General features: G+C 31.3%; 1 protein-coding gene across 1 annotated transcript in view; it reads left to right on the forward strand.

Moving 5' to 3' along the window:
- The window catches only part of LOC126892752 (protein Wnt-8a-like), a 34,820-nt gene extending 11,631 nt beyond the window's left edge, over positions 1 to 23,189 (forward strand). Inside the window, exons 3-5 of the mRNA XM_050662437.1 lie at positions 3,363 to 3,717; positions 9,981 to 10,269; positions 22,930 to 23,189. Coding sequence (XP_050518394.1) covers positions 3,363 to 3,717; positions 9,981 to 10,269; positions 22,930 to 23,147 — 862 coding nt within the window. The 3' untranslated portion in view covers positions 23,148 to 23,189. The remainder of the gene's footprint in view (positions 1 to 3,362; positions 3,718 to 9,980; positions 10,270 to 22,929) is intronic.

Raw genomic sequence — 23,189 nt, forward strand, 5'->3', positions numbered from 1 at the left:
AATATTGAAGAAAATTGAAGATATTTTAAGCGTCAATTACTAACGCTTGCTCGGTATTCGAGTGCGGGACGCGGGAGTCGATAGTTCGAATAAGCGGTCGTTCGGTTGATGGACGTTCGGATAATCGACGCTCTACTGTACATTTATTTTCTCAAGAATGGGGATTTTAGAGAGAAATCCCAAATTAGGTTCGATTTTTATTTTTAAATTATGATTTTTTGGCGTAGATTTATTTATCTAGTAGGTATGTAATGCTTTGATTTACATACTTAATTTGATTACCAACAAAAGTTCTACCAATCTTCATCTAATACACACACCGGCAAAATTAGCCGAACACCTTAAAAATGGGACATGTTTGATGTCTCGAATTTCATAAACCAGTGGTCCGATTTGAGTGATTCTTTTAGCATGTTATAGCCTTATTATTTAAGAATATCGTTGTAATAATATTGTTGCTAGACAGGTAAATACCATTTTATACCGGGTGTACCAATCATACTGTGATGTTTTCTTAAAGTTTGGAACACCCTGTGGAATATTCTAGCATATGTAAAATATTAAAATTAATACTCAATTGTACACTTAGGCTTGCTTAACATTTTCCTTTTTGATTCATTTACTTACGTGAGATAATAAAAAAGTTATGTGCGTTAACAACTATCCATGTTTTTCATTAATAAATCCTCATAGTAGGGGAGGAAACTATACTAAATTTGCAGTTACTCGAGCGTTATGGGGACCTATTGGATTGAGAAGAGCATGTGCTAAAATCAGAAAAAGGTCAAGTTAAGTTTTCCATAAAGTGGGGGACTTTTCATTTTTTAATTTAATTTTCCATTTGAAACAATCATTTTTCTCCGATTATAGCGCTATCTATCCATAATTCGAAAAAATGTGTCGAATAAAAGTTGCTTATTTTTACGTAAAGAATCCAAATCTGCAATAAAAATTGGGGGCTCCTATTTCAGATTTTTAATTAAATCCCCCACCCCACCTCCGTGGGGTCTCGTGACACCCCACGGAGAGGGGTGGGGGGTAAATTAAAAATTATAAATACGAACCCTGCGATATTTTGCGAAATGAACATCAGATCGTAAAACTGCAAAATACACCTATTCAATATTTTTCAAAAATCTACCGAATGACACCAAACACGACCCCCCACGGAGGTGGGGTGGGGGGTTACATTAAAATATTAAATAGGAGCCCCCAATTTTTATTGCAGATCTGGATCCTTGACGTAAAAATAAGCTACTTTTATTCGCAACATTTTTTCCTATTATGGATAGATGGCGCTATATTCGGAAAATACGATTGGTGGAAATGGAAAATTAAATTAAAAAATGGAGAGTCCCACACTTTATGGAAAACTTAACTTAACTTTTTTTGGTTTTAGCACCCACTCTTCACAATCCAATAGGTCCCAATAACGCTCGAGTAATTGCAAATTTAGCATACTTTCCTCCCCTACTATGAGGATTTATTGATAAAAAACATGGCTAGTTGTTAAAGCACATAACTTTTTTATTTTCCAACATAAGCAAATGAATCAAAAAAGAAAATGTTAAGAAAGCATAAGTCTACAATAGAGTTTTAATTTTAATATTTTATATATGCTGGAATATTCCACAGGGTGTTCCAAACTTTAAGAAAAAAACACAGTATGATTGTTACACCCGGTATAAAATAACATTTACCTGTCTAGCAAAAATATTATTACACCGATATTCTTAAATAATAAGGCTATAACATACTAAAAGAATCACTCAAATCGGACAGCAGGTTTAGGAAATTCGAGACATCAAACATATCCCATTTTTATGGTGTTCGGCTAATTTTGCCGGTGTGTGTATATTGTTTTCTTACTGTTTTGTTATATTTTAATATTTTCTTCCACAAAATTAAAAATACATAATTTAATTATATTCAAAACAACTGTCAAACAGTAAAACGTTCAGTTACCCTATTTTTGCACATGACAAATAATGTGGAATTGGACGAGTGAGTCTAGGCTTCGATTACGAATCAAAGCGCCCCGAAATTCACGGGTTCGATTCCCGATGCAAGTTTTTATTTTTTTATTTTTTTATGCATTTTGTGATTGTAAGTATATTTGTTATATAATTTTTTTTCAGAAAATGCGTATTTAAATTTTTTGCCAACAATTATTATCGTTCAGAAATCATTTTTTCTTTGTGGCATTTTTCAATGTGTTTGTGTGCGTTTTATTCTTTTATTGTTTTTTAATTTTTGGTATTGTCTTAAAAATCACATAATATGTAGTAGAAGTATAACTTCTTACGTGCGTACAAAGTACACACACATTCTTTTTTTAATATTTCATAATATGTAATTATACGTTAATCTAAGCGCCATCTACACGATAATTGTGAAAGTATCCGAAGTAAGAAATGAATATTTCATTAATAGAACGTTAAAATGATTAGCAAAATCTTTAAAAAATCGATTACACTTTAATTACTTTTTTGCGTTGTAAATATTAAGCGATAACAATTAAATTATAAATTTAAAAATTACCGGTGAAAGTTGCATTCGTAATCCGCTAAGAGCGGCACCAGCGAAGCTCAGAGCGTATACGCTGTGAGCTCGTACGTAGAGGGGATATTTATAAATTCGCTAGCGCCAGTAGTGGCAAGTCTGTAAACGTTTACCGGAAATTTGACATAAATGTCAAAGTGATTAATTTAAAATTAAAATTAAAAACATTAATTATAAAAAATATTAGTTGGTCAAAGCTGTGGTATATATTTTTACCTTAAATATACTTACGTTTTAAATACTGAATTTACGTTTTTTTAATGTTCCGTAATATGTAATTATAAATGAATCTATTAATCTTAGCGCCATCTACACGATAATTGTGAAAGTATCCGAAGTAAGAAATTAATATTTCATCAATAGAACGTCAAAATGATTAGCAAAATCTTAAAAAAATCTGTTACAATTTAATTACTTTTTAGCGTTGTAAATATTAAGCGATAACAATTAAATAATAAATTTAAAAATTACCGGTGAAAGTTGAATTAGTAATCCGCCAGGAGCGACACCAGCGAAGCTCAGAGCGTATACGACATCTTAAAACGAAAACTTCAAAATAGATAAATATTAACTGACTAGATTAGGGAAGAGAAAGTCAACAAACTTTTGTTTCCAAAGGTAACTTAATATTATTTTGTTTTCGTTAATATTAAAGCCAATGAATTTTCTGCCAAAACTGACATAGGTACGTTATGTTTTCGAATCATTCAAAATTTTCTTTACCCAGTCTTTGTCTGTATACCACGGGTTTGATTTTAAATTGTTATATTTTTCATATAAACTTTATGTTCTCTTTATAGGCAACAAAGATTTCCGCCAACACCAGAAATAGCCTACACGAAAGCCATCGTAGCAGCCGGCATAACCTACTCATTAACAAGAAACTGCTCCAAAGGTCAAATAGAAGGATGTGGTTGTGATAAAACGGACAAGAATCAAATACATTTGGGATCAGAAGAGTTCAAAAATGTACACATCAGAAAGTTCCAACGCAACAGTTATCCTCACAAAAAGGCCACCAAGCAAGTGTGGGGAGGTTGTTCCGATGATACTACCTTCAGTTCCCGTATTACTGAGAAGGTTTTGGAGAGTTTGGATAAGGGGTTGGATGCCCATGCTTATGTAGCTCGACATAATTTCAAAGTTGGCATTGAGGTAACTATATATTTTTTATAGGGCAGTCAATGAGGGTATTCCATTATACTATATTGATTTACTTGATATTTTCACAGTAAGTAGGGAATAGCTCAAGAAACAAAGTTTACCCTATATACTATGGCGCTTTTATATTGAGGGCGATTCGCACCCCTTCAAAAGATGGAAAATTTTTTGGTCAAAATAACCACGGAATTGTCTAGAGAACCTAATTATAAGCAAAAGCTGTTCTATAATATTTTTTGAAAACTCAATAATTTTTGAGCTATTCTTGGTTGAAAATTGACCATTTTCATTGGAAAATGACACCTTTTTGGGCGGTTTTTTGGGAATACCTTAAAAATGAGACATCTAACAAAAAATAATTAATAAGTCTTCTAGTTATAATACAAAAAAAGATATGGTAGGTGAAAAGAGTTTGTTTTTTTTTTGTACAAGCTCAAATCGGTGTATTCAACTTGAAATAACAGAGAAACGGTTGATTTTAGGTGTGTAATGCTACCAACACTTTTTGTAGTGCTTGAAAAGACCTTTAAAATGAGTAATATAATATATCTATCACATTTAACCTAAGCGAGGAATGCTGCAAAAAAATTGATGACTAATGTATTTTAAGAAAAAATGAGAAGTATATTATAACCCCTCATCCACCAGAATCTAAATGCATCGTTTTGCTTCTACAATACCATTTATTATAGTGTTATTTCTATGTTCAAAAAGCTGCATCGGTTTAAAATGAATGGTTTTCGAAAGAAATAAGATCAAATTATAAAGCGCATTTTTAAATTTTCTTAAAAATACCATACAAAAAGGTTTGGATTTTTAGATAAAAATTTTGTTTTTATTTTTCATTACTGTATCTCTTATTATTTTCAAGTTACATGGAGAAAAAGGAAGATTTTTAAGAAAATTTAAAAATGCGCTCTATAATTTGACCTTATTTTTTTTCAAGAACTATTCATTTTAAACCCGTCCAACTTTTTGAACATAGAAATAACACTATAATAAAAGGTGTTGTAGAAGCAAAACGATGCATTTAAATCTGGTGGATGAGGAGTTAAATACACTTCTCATTTTTTCTTAAATTACATTAATCATCAACTATTTATTGTAGCACATCTCGCTTAGTTTGAATGTAATCGACATTCAATATCATTTTAAAGGTCTTCTCAAGCACTACAAACAGTATTGGTAGCATTATACACGTAAAATCGACCGTTTCTGTTATTTTAAGTTGAATACACTGATTTAAGCATGCACCAAAAAAACAAACTCTTTTCCCTACCATATCTCTTTTTATATTAAAACTAGAAGATTTATGAATGAATGAATCTGTTTGTTTTTTTTTATAAGCTACAAAAATATTTTATGTAGTTTTTTTAGTTAGATGCATAGCTTTTAAGGTATTCGCAAAAAACCGTTCGAAAAGGTGTTATAGGGGAGTGCATATAGATTTTCACTTCGGAAAAAATCAAACCAGATAGAACTTTTTGTAATTTCATTAATAAATGTTTAATAAACAACATCAAAAAGTTCTACTCGAGAAGTGGGTGCTTCATTTTTTATTAAACAAATGAACTGCGAAATTAGGTGTTTTTTTAAATAACTCCTAAAATATAAATTTTAGAAAAAAAACTGACTTGTCCATTGAAAAATTCAGAAAATTTTACAAAATAAACCTTATATAGAGATTTTTCTAAAATTAAATCTATAGCTTCTATAATTTTTTATTTATAACGCTAAAGTCACCCTTCTCAAACATTGGCGCACTGTAAACTAGCGTTCGGCGAAGTGCATGGTAGAGTTATGTCAATGTAATTTTTTAACTAATGGATCAAATAAAATTTTACAAATTGGACATGAAAGAAGAACAATTAAGCTATCTTATGGTTATAATATCAAGAAATAAAATATATGGGCATAAGTACAGTGTGGCCGGAAAGTCAGACTTACATGAATTTTGTTTAAAAATTATTTAAAAATGTGTAACTTTACTTATGAAACTCTCCAATTTGCACAACTTACCTCTCAAACATCTTACTAAACGATGTTTTATTCAGAAAAAATCTCAAAAATTTAACTCAAATGATACGACATCTCAAAAAATATAATTTTTGATTGTAGTTTTACAGAATTACTACCATTTTAAGACGATATTACTCAAGTTTGAACAAATTTATTACAATTCTGTAGGTGTTTTTTTAAAGCATAGGATGCAATATTTAAAATTCACTAAATTATTTGACTTTAAAAATGAAATAAGTAAACAATTTCTTTTGAGAAAATTAAGAAAGATAAAATAATGTAATAAAAAAACCGAAAATTTCCTGCTAAAAAAATGTTTATAAAAAGTGATCAAAACTTTTTTCTGTAAAACTTACTTAAAATTCAGTTAATAATAAGCTTCAACAATAATATAAGTTTAACAAAATTTTTTTTGTGCTCTTATACAGTATGTCGGCGTAAATTGGAACCTATTGATAACTTTTTTATTATCAGTTTTACGAAAAAAAATTATTCTTAATAAAATACTCTACATGATATATAATCTGAGATGCAACCATGAGATATGAAATTTTATTAATTTTATACGAGGTATGTCAAAAAATATGAATTTCACTAAAGACCTTTAAATTTCACAATATTGAAAATTTTGTTAAGAAAATTTGTTTGGAATTAAAAACTAAATTCCAATATTCAATTACGTCCTTCTAATTGAAATATTATGCGCTATAAGGGCACTTAACTGTTAAGCGAAATTCATATTTTTTACATACCTCGTATAAAGTTGAAAAAGTTTGATGATGGTTGTATCTTAGATTTTAGACCAGGTAGAGCATTTTATGCGGAATAATTTTGTTTCGTAAAATTGATAATAAAATAGTTATCATAAATGTAATAAAATGATGATAGGTATCGCGTAATTTGAGAAAAAATTAAAATTTATTTTCTTAATTAAAAGGATATAATTGTATATTAAAACATAGTTTTTAATTCCAAATAACTTTTCATAATAACAATTTTTATTATTCTGGAATATGAAGGTACTTTACTCCTTAACGAAATTCATATTTTTGACACATCCTGTATAAAATTGAAAACATTTGATATCTGATGGTTTTAGATTTTAGGCTATCCTGAGCATTTTATGGAGAATAACTTTTTTTCGTAGAATTGATAATAAAAATGTTTCCCATATGGTTCCTAAATACGCAGACATACTGTATAAGAGCTATTGTATAAGAATTTTCGAATTGTAATGCCATATTCGGATTCAGCATACCTACTCAAAAACAAAATAAAAACATATATGATCAAAGTAAAATGATGAATTCAACGATATTTTTAAAATTACTTATATAAAACAATTGTTATTGTTTAAACAATTAATAAACAATTAGCGGCAAAATCTGTGAGTAGAACTTTTTACTTTAACATGTATATAAACTAACAAAGAAAGTTTTAGAAAAATATAAGCTTGTTTGAATTATTCCGAAATAATGCATATTTTCGTTCTAATTGCACTCCACTCCCCTAGGGGAGTGCATATAGATTTTCACTTCGGAAAAAATCAAACAAGATAGAACTTTTTGTAATTTCATTAAGAAATGTTTAATAAACAACATTTGATCTACTCGAGAAGTGGGTGCTTCAGTGTTTATTAAACAAATGAACTACGAAATTAGATGTTTTTTTAAATAACTCAGAAAATATAAATTAAAAAAAAACTGACTTGACCATTGAAAAATTCAGAAAATTTTACAAAAGAAACCTTATATAAAGAATTTTCTAAAATTAAATCTGTATCTTCTATAATTTTTTATTTATAACGCTAAAGTCACCCTTCTCACAAACATTGGCGCACTGTAAACTAGCGTACGGCGGAGTGCACGGTTAAGTTATTTTAATGTAATTCGTTAACTAATGGATCAAATAAGATTTTACAAATTGATCATGAAAGAAGAGTAATTAAGTTATCTTATGGTTATAATGGTGTGGGCGGAAAGTGAGCCTTACATGAATTTTGTTTAAAAAAGTTTTAAAAATGTGTAACTAATACAATTTTTATTATAAAACTCTCAATTTTGCATAACTTACCTTTCAAGCATCTTACTAAATGATATTTCATTAAAAAAATCTCAAAAATTTAATTCAAATGATATGACGTCTCAAAAAATGTAATTTTTGAAATCTTCGTAGTTTTATAGAATTACCACCACTTTAAGACGGTATTACTCAAGTTTGAACAGATCTATTAGAGATTTATAAGTGCTTTATTAAAGCTTAGGATGTAATCTTTAAAATTAAATTAATTATTTTACTTTAGAAATGAAATAAACTATTTCTTTTTGAGAAAATTAAGAAAGATAACAAAAATGTAATACAAAAACCGAAAATTACCAGCTAAAAAAATGTTTATACAAAGTGATCAAAACTTTTTTCTGTAAAACTTACCTAAAATAGGTACATTTAATAATAAGCTTCAACAATAATAAATATTCAGCAAAAAATTTTTTTTGTAGCTCTTATACAGTATGTGTGCGTAACTTGGAACCTATTGATAACTTTTTTATTATCAGTTTTACGAAAAAAAGTTATTCTGTATAAAATACTCTGCATCGTATATACTCTAAGATGAAATCATCAAATATCAAGTTTAATTAATTTTATACGAGGTATGTCAAAAAATATGAATTTCACTCAAGGTAAAGTACCTTTACATTTCACAATATCGAAAATTGTTATTAAGAAAAGTTGTTTGGAATTAAAAAAAAATGTTTTAGTGTTTAACTACATCCTTCTAATTAAAATATTGTGAATAATAAAGGCACTTAACTCTTAAGAAAAATTCATATTTTTTACATACCTCGTATAAAATTAAAAAAGTTTGATATCTGATGGTTGTATCTTAGATTTTAGATCAGGGAGAGCATTTTATGAAGAATAACTTTTTTTCGTAAAAGTGATAATAAAATAGTTATCATAATTGTAATAAAATGATGATGAGTATCCGTAATTTGAGAAAAAATTTAAAAAAAAATTTTCGATTGGAATGATGTAATTGTATATTTAAACATAGTTTTTAATTTCAAACAACTTTTCATAATAGCATTTTTTAATATTCTGGAATATAAAGGTATAATACCCTCGGAGATCCGTGGAAAAAATTTACACCCAAAATAACAAAATTCAGTTTGGCAACACTGTGTAAATGTTGATAGTAACATATCCTTTTTAAGATAAACACAACTGTAATTTAGTCTAAACAAATTAATATATTTTTTTGCCAACAAAAATGAGATTTTTCAACCAAATAATGTTTCAAATATGATGTGCAAAATAATTTTTAATTGGGTTCTGCTAATGGGTTTGCTCTTTTTGTCATTAAAGTAAAAAAAACTTCAAATTTCACTCATTAAATCATTATTGTCCAGTTATCGTCTTAATTATTTTAACTATACTAATATCCGTCAAGTAATTCTGGAATATCTTAAAAATATCGAATTTCATTGATAAAATGCACATATCCCACCGATTTTCGCTTCGGCCATACTTTGCTCTTTAGCGAAATTCATATTTTTGGCATAACTCATATAAAATTGATAAAATTTGATATCTGATGATTGAGTTTTAGATTTTTGACTATCCAGAGCATTTTATGATGAATAACTTTTTTTCGTAAAATTGATAATAAAAAAGTTTTCCATGTGGTTCCTAGCTACGCAAACATACTGTATAAGAGCTTCTGTATAAGAATGTTCTAATTGCAATGCCATATTCGAATTCAGCATAATCAAAAACAAAATATGTAGAAACATATTTGATAGAGAAGTAAAATATGTAGAGAAGTAAAATAATGAATTTAATGATATTTTTAAAATTATTTATACAAAACAATTGTTATTGTTTAAACAATTAATAAACAATTAGCGGCCAAATCTGCGACTAGAACTTTTTACTTTAACATGTATATAAACAAATAAAAAAAGTTTTAGAAAAATATAAGTTTGTTTGAATTTTTCCGAAACAATGCATGTTTTCGTTCTAATTGCACTCCCCTATAAGTAATTTTGTCAATTTGGTAAAATTGGCAAAAAAATAATTACTAAATAGTTAATAATTACTAAATAGTTAGTAATTTTGCCAATTTTGGCAAAAAACAAAAAAAAATACCTACTAAAATCACTAGCCAGTTGTGTCTGAGTTTAGCGAACCGACTACACCACACTATTTCCTTCAGTTAAATATTGACTATTTTTTAGGTAATCAAACACACAATGGTAAAAAAGTGCAGATGTCACGGTATCTCAGGAAGTTGCACCCTGCAAACTTGTTGGATGCAAGTAGCACCTTTCGGAGAAATCTCAAAAAAGTTAAAAGAACTTCACAAGAAGTCCATTCGAGTTACTCACGGAGACGTACAAAACTCTATAGTCATGGGAAATTCTGCTAGAGAAGCATCAGTTGAAGAAAAGGAGATACCTGGAACTAAGAATAGTTTAATTTATATGGAGCCGTCACCTGATTATTGTTTACCGAATCCAAGCGAAGGTGAGTTTTATTTTTTTTCTGATTTTATTGTTACTTCTAGGTCCCTTTTAGGTCTTCTGCAGAACATAGGCCTCCCCTGTTTGTATTAAGAGTGCATGGCCTTGTGCAGTAAAAATCCAATTTTTTGTCATCTTTCGCAGATCAACTTGCCATCATGTAGGTGCTCTTACTCTTTTCGTTTATCGATTCTTGGTCTCCATTCGATTAACTTAATTCCACTTTCCATCCTTCATCCTTGCCACATGGCCAGACCGTCTTCATTTCAATCTGCAAGCTCTCTCGAGAAGATCTGTAACTATGGTTATGTTTCGTAGGTAGTGATGAGCAAAACAAGAACAAGACCAAGACCAGGCTAGTCTTGGTCTTGGTCTTGTTCTTGCAAGCTTGGTCTTGGTCTTGGTCTTGCAGCTAAAAGGCAGTCTTGGTCTTGGTCTTGGTCTTGCACTAGCCGGCCTTGTTCTTAGTCTGGGTCTTGCTGCAAGAGTCTTGCTGGTCTTGCTCTTTTTGGTAATAATAATTTGAACCAAACAATGTCGAATAAAATGTACATTGAAATAAATAAAGATGTGAAGAATGAATCTATATTTTTTGCTTTAAAATTTTAAATGAATGTAGAATGTAGTTTCAAACGGATACCAATTTTAACATTATACATTCACCTAACTATTTAATTAAAAAGTATGTTTCAAATATAAAGGTTTATTTTCAAATTTCAATTTTAAGTTGAATTGAGACACAACCTGTTTTTTATACATTCAATAGCACATGATAAGAAAAAAAAGTGAAAAAAAGAAGAAAAAAAAGTTATTAGTTACATTTTATTTTATTTGGAGGAAATACGCGCTTTATTTAATTATACATATACTTATACAGTGAGCACGTAAAAGTTGGAATAAATTCATTTACCTATTCCAACATTTATTCATTTATTCATTCCCTAAATAGGTCAATTTTTATTTTTAAATTACGACTTTTTGGCATATATATCATACTAGTGACGTCACCCATCTGGGCGTGATGACGTCATCGATGATTTTTTTTAAATGAGAATAGGGGTCGTGTGATAGCTCATTTGAAGTGTAATTCAATTCTCTATTCAGTAATATAAACATTAACATAATTATTTATACAGGGTGTCCAAAAAAATTTTTTTTTGATTAAATTTATTGACATAAAAAGAAAAATGTATGTAATTTATTTAATTCAAAACCCATTTTACTGCTCTCAGAAAACAAAAAATATATTTTTTTTTTAAATAATCATTGCCTTTCGCTTAAACTAAATGTTCAAATTGTCACGAGGCTGGTGGGTGGCTGCTTTAATATTAAATACGCAAAAAACAATATTTATTTGCCAAATAAGGTAAGGTGGAGTAAGTGCAGCCTAAAAAATCAATAGATAAATTTTGAAGTTTTGTAAAAATTTTATTTTTTAATTATAACTTTTAGTGTTTTGTTACTGGCTTAATTATCGCATATAGAATCTACACAGAGAACCAATATAACATTAGTTATATTAGTTTCTGTTATAATGGCCATTTTGTTCTGCAACGATTGTACGCTGCACTTGCCCCTGATTACGGGGCTAGTGCATATCAGGACCTTCATTTCTCGAATAATTGATACATTAAATAACGAGGCTACTGCAATACACTTGAATATTTGTACTTTTCAATGCCCTTTACAGAAATCAGTTACTTATTATAGTTTAAAAGTTACGAACTTTTATTCACTCACACATACAAAACATTAAATAAAAGAGTTCTATGGTGTTAGTAAAAATAAACTTTAATTAAGTATAAATAAATGACATACTGAACATGTAAAACTAATTTATTCATTACAAAACATAAAGTTAGCTCTAGAAATTTAAAAATAACCTTGGTGTAAACATTTTAGATGGCTTCTTGGACATCAACGTTACTGTCAAATATAAATTTATCAGGAATACCCTGAGATTCAATAACTCTAGGATTGTTTAATTTGTTGACAATATCTGTTAAGCTAACTGAACAAATGTCTTTACGGTCCAGTCTAAATTCTGTGTTATTATTTTTATTTATTTGACGCATGCAAGTTACTATAACCTCTTTATAATTAACTTCATTAATGAGACAAACATATTTATATAGTTTCTTTTTTCCATAGAAGTTAGCCAATACAAAATCGCCTACATTTAGTGTAACACAATTATTGTTATTTTTCGTGTTGCTCTCTTCAGTTTTTTCTCCCGAAACCGATTCATCACGGTGAACGTCTTCCAAATCATCTTCACTCATGCCATTCTTTCAGTTTTCTCTTCCGAAACCGCTTCATTATGATCAACGCCTTCCAAATCATTTTCACTCATGTCATCAAACTCTGTAATTCTGTCTTCACTACTATCACTTTCCCAAGATTAATCACTTTCTTCCGAACTAATGTCCTTACGTTTATTTACTTTAATTTGCTTGGTTTGTTTTCTTGGTTTTGATTTAAGCGTATTCGCCGGCTTGCATATTTTAGTTTTGACAGAGTTTTTGTTAGTGTTATCTATCAGTGGTTGCAGTACGTCTTCTTGTGTGATTATTTCAGCTCCAGCAGAGATTCTTTTCCTGGGATTTTTTGTTTGAGTCGCATCACGTTTCACATCTTTTAGTAGAAGTTCTTCAAATGTAAGATGTTTTGACTGTGATGAGCTTGGTAAGGAAAGTTCGTATTCACTTGTTAAGTGAGCTGGGTCTTTTGAAGTAGATGGAATGGGTGAATCGGTCAAAATAGTTTCTAGAGACTCCGTACCTCGGTTGATAGCCTCAGTTTTCTTTTTTTGTGTGTCTTCATCCCATCGTTTTAAAGCTAAGGGATCGAAACAGTCCAGTGGTATAACATTATGATTTAAAGGAAAACTTCCAGCTTAAGTAAAACCACTTATCAATATGCCTGGATCAGTTTCTCTCCAGATCTCTGCAATTAATTCTGAAAACATACATCTTGGGAGTTTCACCCCAACATTTTTCCTCTGCCACTGGACTAATTTAGCATCCCAGCGACTTTTAAGAGACTTAAATAGGGTAGCAGCACCATTTTTGGCCATCTTAAGGAATTTCTTGGCCTTAATAAATCATTAAAAATCAAAAATTAGATCTGCGGACTTGTAATTGAGCAAACGTATGACGTTAACTTTGTTTGATTTAATAGCCACTTACGTTTGAAGTTAAATTATAAGGACATTTTGTTAGGTATTTTTAATTCAGAAAGCATATAAAAACTAACTTTGTACCATTTGTGACCACTTTGCTCCTAATGTGGTTTATTCAGAAACCATTTGTGGCCATTTGTTTAATTCTACATAGATAAGGATGATAGTTTCTAGTATTTTTAGTTACCTAACACATTTTTTTACTAAAGGTAGAAAAATTATATTTAATTACTAGAAATGTTAATAAAATTACATGAAAAGGATAGTAGTTTTAATAAAAAAAATTGTTATTACAACAGTTTTAATCAACACGAATTACTAAAATTTATAATATTTATTGATCTCTTCAACAAAAAAGTAACCCCTTGAATTTTTTTTTAAAGGTGGTTGAATTTCTTCCATTACCTCATCCTTTTCATACTAAATTTCATCCTTTTCTTGTGGCCACTTCCAATCATTCCCATAGTTTTCCATTGTGCTGATTAAAACCTTGCCATTTTTTTCGTCAGTAATTATTCCTGGGAAAAACTTACTTTCGTACTGTACAATTACGTATGTAGATACTTTGTCCGCAGTACATATGTCAAGAGGGTTCTCTTCAACTACATTCTGTATATTTTTGGCCTCCTCACAGACAGGTTCCTCCCCTGATTCTTGTGTGAGATTGGTCTTTTCTAACCCGTTTGCAATTACTTGTTTTACATCTTCAGGGGCCTTTACATTACTCACGGAAACTGTTTTGTTTATTAGTTCGGTTTTTTTTTAGTCTCTTTAGATTTTATCTTAATTCCATTTTTCCTAGAAGTTTTTTTTAGATTCTCTTCTTTACAGGCTCTTTTCGCCTCTTTGTCTTGCTTCTTTTTTTCTTTTTTTTTCCATTTCAAGTTCTTTTTCTTTTTCTTTAGCCACCGCAAGTTCCAACCATGTATTACATGTTAGCACAGAAGGTAAGATTTCACGCTTTCTGGTTTTCTTGGAAATGTTTTCGTCACTGGGATAAATTAGAATGTTACTTAATAGGTCTACAGGCCTTCTTTTCGGAGTATAGACAATGGTAGTACCAACAGATGAGGTCATTAAGTCAACATTTGAAGGTATAGGCGAGTCCGTCAATTTATTAATAACACTGCTATTTTCCAATAGATCCATCGATTCATTGTCCATAACCACATCAGAATTTTTTGCTAACTCTTTATCTATTAACATTTCTGTAGCATTGTCTATGAAACTGCTTTCTTTAAAGGAAGGATTATTATACTCTGGAAAGTCAAATTCTACAATATTAGACACTGTTGGAGTTGATGTTAGTACATTATTATCTTCCACTTCAATTACAATGGAATTGTCTACCATATAATGGTTAGGAATTTCCTCAGCCGACAATTTGCTGACACTCTCAATAGGGTCATGTAATAAATCTTCTTCGTTTTTAAACTGTACCCATATATTGTACAATGATTCATCAAAAGCATCGTATTTGGACTGTTTGAATTGTTTTAAAACGTCGGGATGAATTTTAGACTCCAAATATTTTAAATGTGTCAGACAAGTTTTCGTTTTGCTAGAGACTACTATGGGTTCTTTCTTTAATGTGATTTTAGAATAATCTACGTTATTAGCAGAAAACGGAAAAAGTCCACATGTTTTAAACCCATTTTGTAGAGATTTAGTAAAATCAGTTTCATCCATAATTTTTTGAAGGAGTTGTGGAATGTCATGTTTTTTGACATCTCTGCCGTTGTGAAATCTGTACATTTTTACTTCAGTTTTACACTTACTTTTTAACGGAAAAAAGAAACTGACATCCAACGGCTGAAGGATGTGTGTCGTATTTGGATGTAAACACACAACTATAATTTTATTCTCAATGCACAATCGACTTAAAGGCAAACTTAAATGCGAGGAATGTCCGTCCAAAAAAACTATAATCGGCAACGCAATATTACTTTCGTGAATAAAAGGAATAAACACATTTGAAAAGTATTCGTAAAAACACTTTGATGTCATCCATCCTTTGGGTGATTTTCCAACTCCCCAGTCTCTTGGAATATTTTTGCAGATCTTCTCAGGAAGCCGATCATATTTAAAAAGTGTAAGGGGTGGTGCCATTTTCCCTAAAGCATTTGCTGTTATTAAAGTGGTTATATTTTCTTTGTCCGAGGAGGATGAAGTATTGTAAACTGGAAGACCTTTCTTCGCTAAAATTAAACCGCCTTTTGGACATAAATAGAAAGACGTCTCATCCATATTCCAGATTCTTGCCGGATCATCCAAAACATGCTTATCATCTCCAAGTAAATCCAAAGTTTCTTTGAACCAGTTTCGGATTTTTTCTTCAGTAATTAATGATCTGGCTCTATTTATGTATTCAGACTGCTTTAATGAGAGTTCTGGAAATCTACGCATAAATAGATGAAACCACTTCCTCCCAGGAGTATTTGCTTTAAAAGGGGTTTTTAGTTGACTGTCTTCTACCAATTTTTTTATTGAAAAATAAAGGCCTTCTCGACAAATAGGAAAACCCATTTTAGCTGTAGTTTTGATCCAGTGTACCAGCCGATCTTCTATGATCTTCCCTAAAACTGGACTTCTTCCGACTTTGCCTGATGTTTCTGGAGCTCTTCCACTTAACTTATTGCGTATTGTGGAACGGGGTACTTCATACAAATTACATGCTGTACTTACTTTCATTCCACCTCGAATAGCTTCCAATGCATTCTTTACTTGCTGAGGTTCGTATTGAAAAAATGTTCGTTTTGGTCGTTGTCGTACATTATTATTTTTTTTCTTGATTTCAATTTTCTTTTTACTCCGTGCCATTATCTGTAATAATAACAAACATTTATAAATAAATTATTAGTTATATTTTTATGTACATGATGTTTTACCGGTAACGGTATGGTTTCTTATTTGTTTTAAATAAATGTCAATGTATAGTAAATGCATACTCCAGGGTTCTCCATAAAAAAATTATATTTTTGTTTTACAACCCCATTTTGGGATACCTTGATTATTACAAAATATTTTTAAATCATTTTGTTAACGAACGGTCCGTTGCGAGTAAAACACCCTGTAGAGTATAACTGGCTACTATGGGAACACGCGTGTTTTTAAAATAGTCAGTAAATTATGTCATATGACCAAAATTGGATTTAACTGTTCCATTAGTAGCCACTATTAAACAGTTGCTGTGGCCACAAATAGGTCAGAAGTGTTCTAATAGTAGCCAGCAAATGGCCATTAATGGTGTGAATACAAAAATAAGTGTTCCATTTGTGGCCACCCAATTTAATAATGTATCGAGATAAAATAAGGAGTTTAAAAACAGATGAAATCGTAAAGAAATCATACCCAAAACTTAAAATCATACGTTGATCACAAAATTTTAATATTTGGCTTAAATACAGCTTAAATAAACTTACCTATTTTCTTACGTATATCGTTAACAGAAGGTCTAATACACAGTGTCACCTACTTCAAGAATAAGTAGAAACTAACCTGTAAATCAGAATAAGTCGCAAATTGTAGAGCCATCGTGTTAGAACGAATATAGTCGAAATTCTTCCGATTTCCGTAAAGGCGGTAAACTCGGACCTTATTATATTAGATTATTGGTTTAGGTGACCACTAACGGTGAAGTGGCCAAAAATGGTGCTGCTACCCTACTGATATATCTAGTGGTTGCAATAATTGGCTACACATACTTAGTAAACATTCTGCATATACAGGGTGGCTGTATGTGTATAGTGTGGCAAAGCTCGATACTTTATACTCGATACTCGAAAATAGAAAAATTAAAGAAAATCATTTTTCGAAGAATCCAGTATCACTCAAAAAAATTTCATTATTTTTCGCTTATAAGTTCCAATTAGAATCAAATATGGATATCAAATATTCTTTGGAGTACTCAAATATCGAATAAGAGAAAATTTAATATCTACGAGACTATGATTAAGAGTAGTTTATTATATGATGCTGAAACTTGGAGGCTTACAGAAAAAAACAAAAACAAAATTGAAGTAGTGGAAATGGATGCAATCAGAAGGTCATTACGTATATCCAGAAGAGAACATATCAGAAATGAAGACATTAAAAATTGAATGGGAATAGAAGGAACAATAATGAAAGATATAGAGAGAAGACAACTGATCTGGTATGGACACGTAAACAGAATGAATGACGAGAGACTTTCAAAACAATGTCTGGAATGGCAACCTCCTGAACATCGGAAGCGAAGGAGACCGAAAGTTAATTGGACCACCGGCATCCGGAAAGCGATGAGCGCGCGAGACCTCAGGGATGACCTGTGGCAAAATAGGAAGGAATGGAATTTGGGAATCGGACAACGCCGCAAGACGTTCTAAACCGTATATATATATATATATATCAAATATGGCGGAAAATCTTGCCATCATACTGGAAATTGGAAAATCATACTGGAAACTGTTGAACTGTCATAGGAATAATTTTATTTCTGTTTCTACATATACGGCTTTTTAAATGTCATTTTTGGGTACTACAGAAACGACGTCATCAGTATTCTTTTCATAAAATGTGTTCTTATACGACAGTCTAATACGGGGCATTTTTTTTAAATTCGATTGTGCTCCCCTTTTTTTTGACATTCGATTGCTTTTTTTGATATTTGAGTGACCTGCTTACGTTAAATACCCTGTACTTACTGTTGTAAAATTATAAGATAACGCTGGAAAAGTTAGAAGAGGGATGTTAAAACCAGTTCCCCTTAACCCATTTAGCGCCAAAGGTGCGAAAACGCACCATTATTTTGTACAATTTTTTTTTGACAATTCGTTAATTTTTTTTAAATCTTTGTATTTTTTAAGCAACTAGAAGATATAGGTGTAACTAAATTTAATTTTGTTTAATTTCCAAACTCATGCTTTCATCACAAAAATATGTTCTAAATGTCCGATATTTTCAATCCTTCGACACAACTTTATTTTTACTGTAGTAATTTTATTGGCATAACACTTTTGTAGTCAAATAAAATAAAACATTATTGTTTTAACCTATTTGTACACCAATTGTTATAAAAATACAAAAAAAAAATCTGAGTCATCAAATCTCGTGTTTGAAAATAATGGTTCGATAACGAACCATTGCAATTGGCGGAAGTCGACATATAATCCTGTCTGATCAGGAATAAGTTCAAGGTGATGCACAGGCAGTAATTTGTTGGGATATTTCTTTATTATGTGTAAAAACACGTATCCACTATGCTTGCGCTCCGAGCTCCTACAACTGCTCCACATAGTGGACACGTTTGGCGCTCCCGGACTGTGCAATGGTGCGCACTCTGCCGCGACGCTCCAATCTGTGGTGGTTTTTATGTAAGGTAGCGCATCCCGTATCGATTGGAGCAATTGCAGAGAGCGCGGAGCGCAAGAAGTCCGTGAGCATAGTGGATGGTTGGCGCTCTCGGACCATGCAACAGTGTGCGCTCCGCCTCAACGGTCCAATAGGTGGCGGTTTATATGTAGAGGAGCGCATGCATGTAGATGGTAGCAGTTGCATGGAGCGCGGAGCGCAAGAGGTTTGTGAACATAGTGAATGGTAGGCACTCCCGGACCGTGTAACAGTGCGCCAACAATCGTGCGGCAGTGCCTCAGTGGTCGAATATTACGAACGTAGTGGATACGTACCTTTATAAAGACGGGTATTCTGGTATTCAGTATTGTTATAATCTAGGGTAGGGGAGGGGGAGGGAGCTACATAAGGGAGGTTGTGTAGTGTTGTAGACAATATGTCGATTTGTCGAATTTATGCAACTGGCACAGTGCAAGATACAGGATTGGAAAGTGTAAATTGGAAATATCTAAAATAATTTCTAAAAAAGATAGAGGGCCGTTCGACTTCGTTTTTGAGAAAGAAGGTGTAGGCAATGTTCTAACCATACTATTTTTGTTTATCAAAACTTCCAGGTCCATTTACACTCTAAATGTTTTGAGACTTTTCACAAAAAATAAAATTGTGTATTTCAATTTTTTATATCTCATTTCCGCCAAAGGTTCGAAAACGAACCATTTTGTTGTTGTGACACCTGCCATTATCAAAGTGTGAAACAATTTTTTTACGAATGTTTAAGTTTATTTTACTCTAGTTAATCAAATATATTACATATTATTGCAGTATTTCTTTGCTTGGCGGTTAATGGGTTAATCTCTTTTACTACCGATCAAAGCATATCAAAATTGTTGCATTTTAGCTTAAAATATTATGTATTTTAAAAATTCGATATTGATTAAGGTTTATTACAATGTCAGTATATATTATTGAACTAAAAAAATAAAGTTAAATAATAAAAAAACAATTTCGCAAAAAAGTGCAAGAGTCTTGCAGGTTGGTCTTGGTCTTGCGTAGTCTTGCAAGGCTCGGTCTTGGTCTTGAATACCGTGTCTTGCAAACCAAAAGGCGGTCTTGGTCTTGGTCTTGCTGCAAGACCAAGACCAAGACCGCAAGACCAAGACCAGTCTCGCTCATCACTATTCGTAGGTCTTTTTTATGATATTATCTTTTATTGTTACTCCTGTCATTGAACACCCAATCCTTCTTTGCTATTCTTAGTTTTGAAGAATTATTTTTTGGTAGTGACAGCGTTTCAGCACCGTAAGTCATTAATGACAGAACAAAGTGATCGAAGAACTTCCGTTTTAGATTAATCGGTATATGACCGTCTTTGAATATGTTTTCAGGAGCCGCATATGCTGCTCAACCATGTGCTATTCTTCTTGATACCTCACCTGCTTGGTTGTTCTTGCATATTATAATTTCGTGTCCAAGTTTTATTTATCAACAAGTTTTACGCTTTAGTCGCCGAGTCAAATGCTTTGTGGAACTCTATAAACCGCAATAACGAAAAGTCTGTTGTATTCTATGGATTTTTCAATGAGTTTGTTTCATCGCTTGCAGGTGGTCGTTGGTGCCAAACTTCGATCTAAATCTTGCTTGCTCTCTGATTTGGTACAGGTCCAATTTTTATCCAATTTCGATTTTATGATTCTTGTGGAGAGTTTGTACATAGGGCTTGACAGGCTAATGGCTAATTTTCTATAGCAGAATCGTTACAGCCTTATCCCATTTCGACGATATCAACTTTTCTAGTAAGCATAAATTAAAAAGTCTTGTATTTTGAAGATCAAAGTCTCGCACCCGTTCTTGGGGGGATTAGATAACTAGTCCATCATCTGGTGATTTATTGTCTTTCACCTTATCCATTGCTTGCTTTTTTCTCACTATGGCTTATGCGTGGCATTAGTTCAGGACCGTGATTTAATATGTTTTTTTCAGTTACATTTTATCTTTATTTTGGTGTCACGTTTACTGCTGTATAGTTCTTGATAGAAATCTTGCACAGTTTTTGACAACTCAGTCCTGTTGGTTATTATTTCACACTGTTTATTATTTAGTTTGATTATTTGACACTTTCCAATTTTTAATTTTCTTTGAATTACCTTTAACTTTTTATTTTCGTGTATTGTTTGTTGGATTTTCCTTTATTTTATTTTCACTAATATGTATTTTCTAATTATTGCTTTGTGTACTTCTTGAGTCACCGTCCTTATTTCTTATTTACTTGTGTTTATATTCTCTGATACGTTTTCTTTGTTTATTTAGGATTTTGATTTCACTGCTGAGTTTCTCTTGGGTTGTGTCCATGTGTGTATTTCATTGTTTCTCCTTAATCGATGGCTTTTCTTATTTCTATATTTTAATTTTAGCGCTTACCTTTCGATGATCACTACAGTCGGAAAAATGAAAGAATACCCATGAACGAACACATAAAACACGCTCTATTTTCCTGTCACCGTGTCACAAAGAAAATTGCCCAGCGTAAGTACATGTAATAAGTACATGTAATAATCATTATTACATGTACTTGCGCTGGCCAATTTTTTGTATGACACGGTAACAGGAAAATACAGCGTGTTTTATATGTTCGTTCATGGGTATTCTTTCATTTTTCCTACTGTACCTGTATAGAATTTGTTTAGGTTAGTTAAACAAATTCAAAATCAAATAAATAATTGTATATCACAAGCTTTGTTTTTAAACCAAGACGAGTAAACTAAAAAGACAGATTTGATTTACACCCAAGAAAGTCGCTAGAAATATCACCAAATACATCTTCTTTTTTGGTTGATCATATCTGCCTTCGACGGTAATCCATATATTATATTATACTAATACGTCGCTAAAGGGTACTAAAACAACTGTTTTTATATAAAAACAGACTAACAATCTAAAAATTAAACGAATAACGCGGAAAATGCAAAAAATCGCTGATATAACTTAATTGACCTATGAAATGCCAATAGTGTCAAAATTGTATAAATGTCATTAGTGTCAAAATTTGATACAGTGGAGTAAACTTGCCTGAGGTTGGACCAATTACAAAAACAAGCCTTACGGCGCGGGAAATTTGAATTACTCATCTTGGTTTAAAAACAGACTATAGTATAAACAGAACCGATTCTAAATTCTAGATGTCTATACTTGTTAAACACTTTGTTGTAAAGCCATCTTTATTAATATTTATTAATTACATTAATAATTTAAAAATCGATAGAAAACTTTTTCTTTTTACTGATGATACCAGTACCATTTGGAGCAATTCAAATATAAGTCTTCATAAATCTAATAAGGCTTCATGCAACTATAACTGCTGACTACTTACAATTACAATAAAATCCTGACCTAACTCAGAATTTACTCTCTTTTAACTTAAATAAAAGAGTACATAGCATTATCCAATAAAGGATAAACCCTTGTCTGTTAATAATAGACAGATCATTACCATTAATTCTGTAAAATTTCTTGCTATTTTTTCAGACAGCAACCTTAATGGTCACTTGATATCGATTTGTTAAGTCAGCAACTAGCCTCAGCTTGCTATGCAATAAGATCTGTTTCGAGTGTAATCAATTTAACATCTTCCAAAATAACATATTCTTCTTTGTTCGAGTCTCATCTTCGATATGGTCTTCCTCTTTCGGTTTATGGTACAATAACTGCTCAATCAGATGTTATTTTGAAATTACAAAAAAGAGCAATAGGGTATGTTTGGGCTCAGAAGAACAACACATTGCAGAAGCTACTTCAAAGGTCACGGGATTTTAACCCTTATTTTTACTACATATACTTTAGAAACTGTTTGCTTAATTCATAAACACCTACATGTCTTTCCAAGAAGATCTAAATGACTACTCTACCATATCTACCCTTGATGTTTATTTACCGATCCCGCCCACTGAATTAGTAAAGAAATCTGTATTATATTCTGCAAAAAGAATATACAATCATATCCCTTTACAACTTAAATCTGCAAAAAAATGTATTTGTTTGTTATTGTTTTTTTCTGCCTCTTTGTAAGCTTTGTCATTGAAAATTGTACAATTATTTTCAATGACAATAAAGCACATATCTACTTGAATATAAAAATTTACAATTATTTATTATTTCCAGGATACATGGGAACCAAAGGCCGTATGTGTTCGAGGAACAAAACCAATGTTACCAGACTAGAGAAGAACAGCTGCAAGAATTTATGCAAGAAATGCGGACACCGCGTGAAAAGGTTGCAGAAAAAAGTGACCCGACGATGTAACTGTACTTTTACGTGGTGCTGCGAAGTGAAATGTGATACATGCATCGAGACAGTCAACGAATATTTTTGCGTTTAGAATTTAAAAGTAGGGTTGTAAAAATTATTGTAAATATGTATA

Source organism: Diabrotica virgifera, chromosome 1 (genome assembly GCF_917563875.1).
Source record: "Diabrotica virgifera virgifera chromosome 1, PGI_DIABVI_V3a".
In the NCBI taxonomy this organism is placed as follows: Eukaryota; Metazoa; Arthropoda; class Insecta; order Coleoptera; family Chrysomelidae; genus Diabrotica; species Diabrotica virgifera.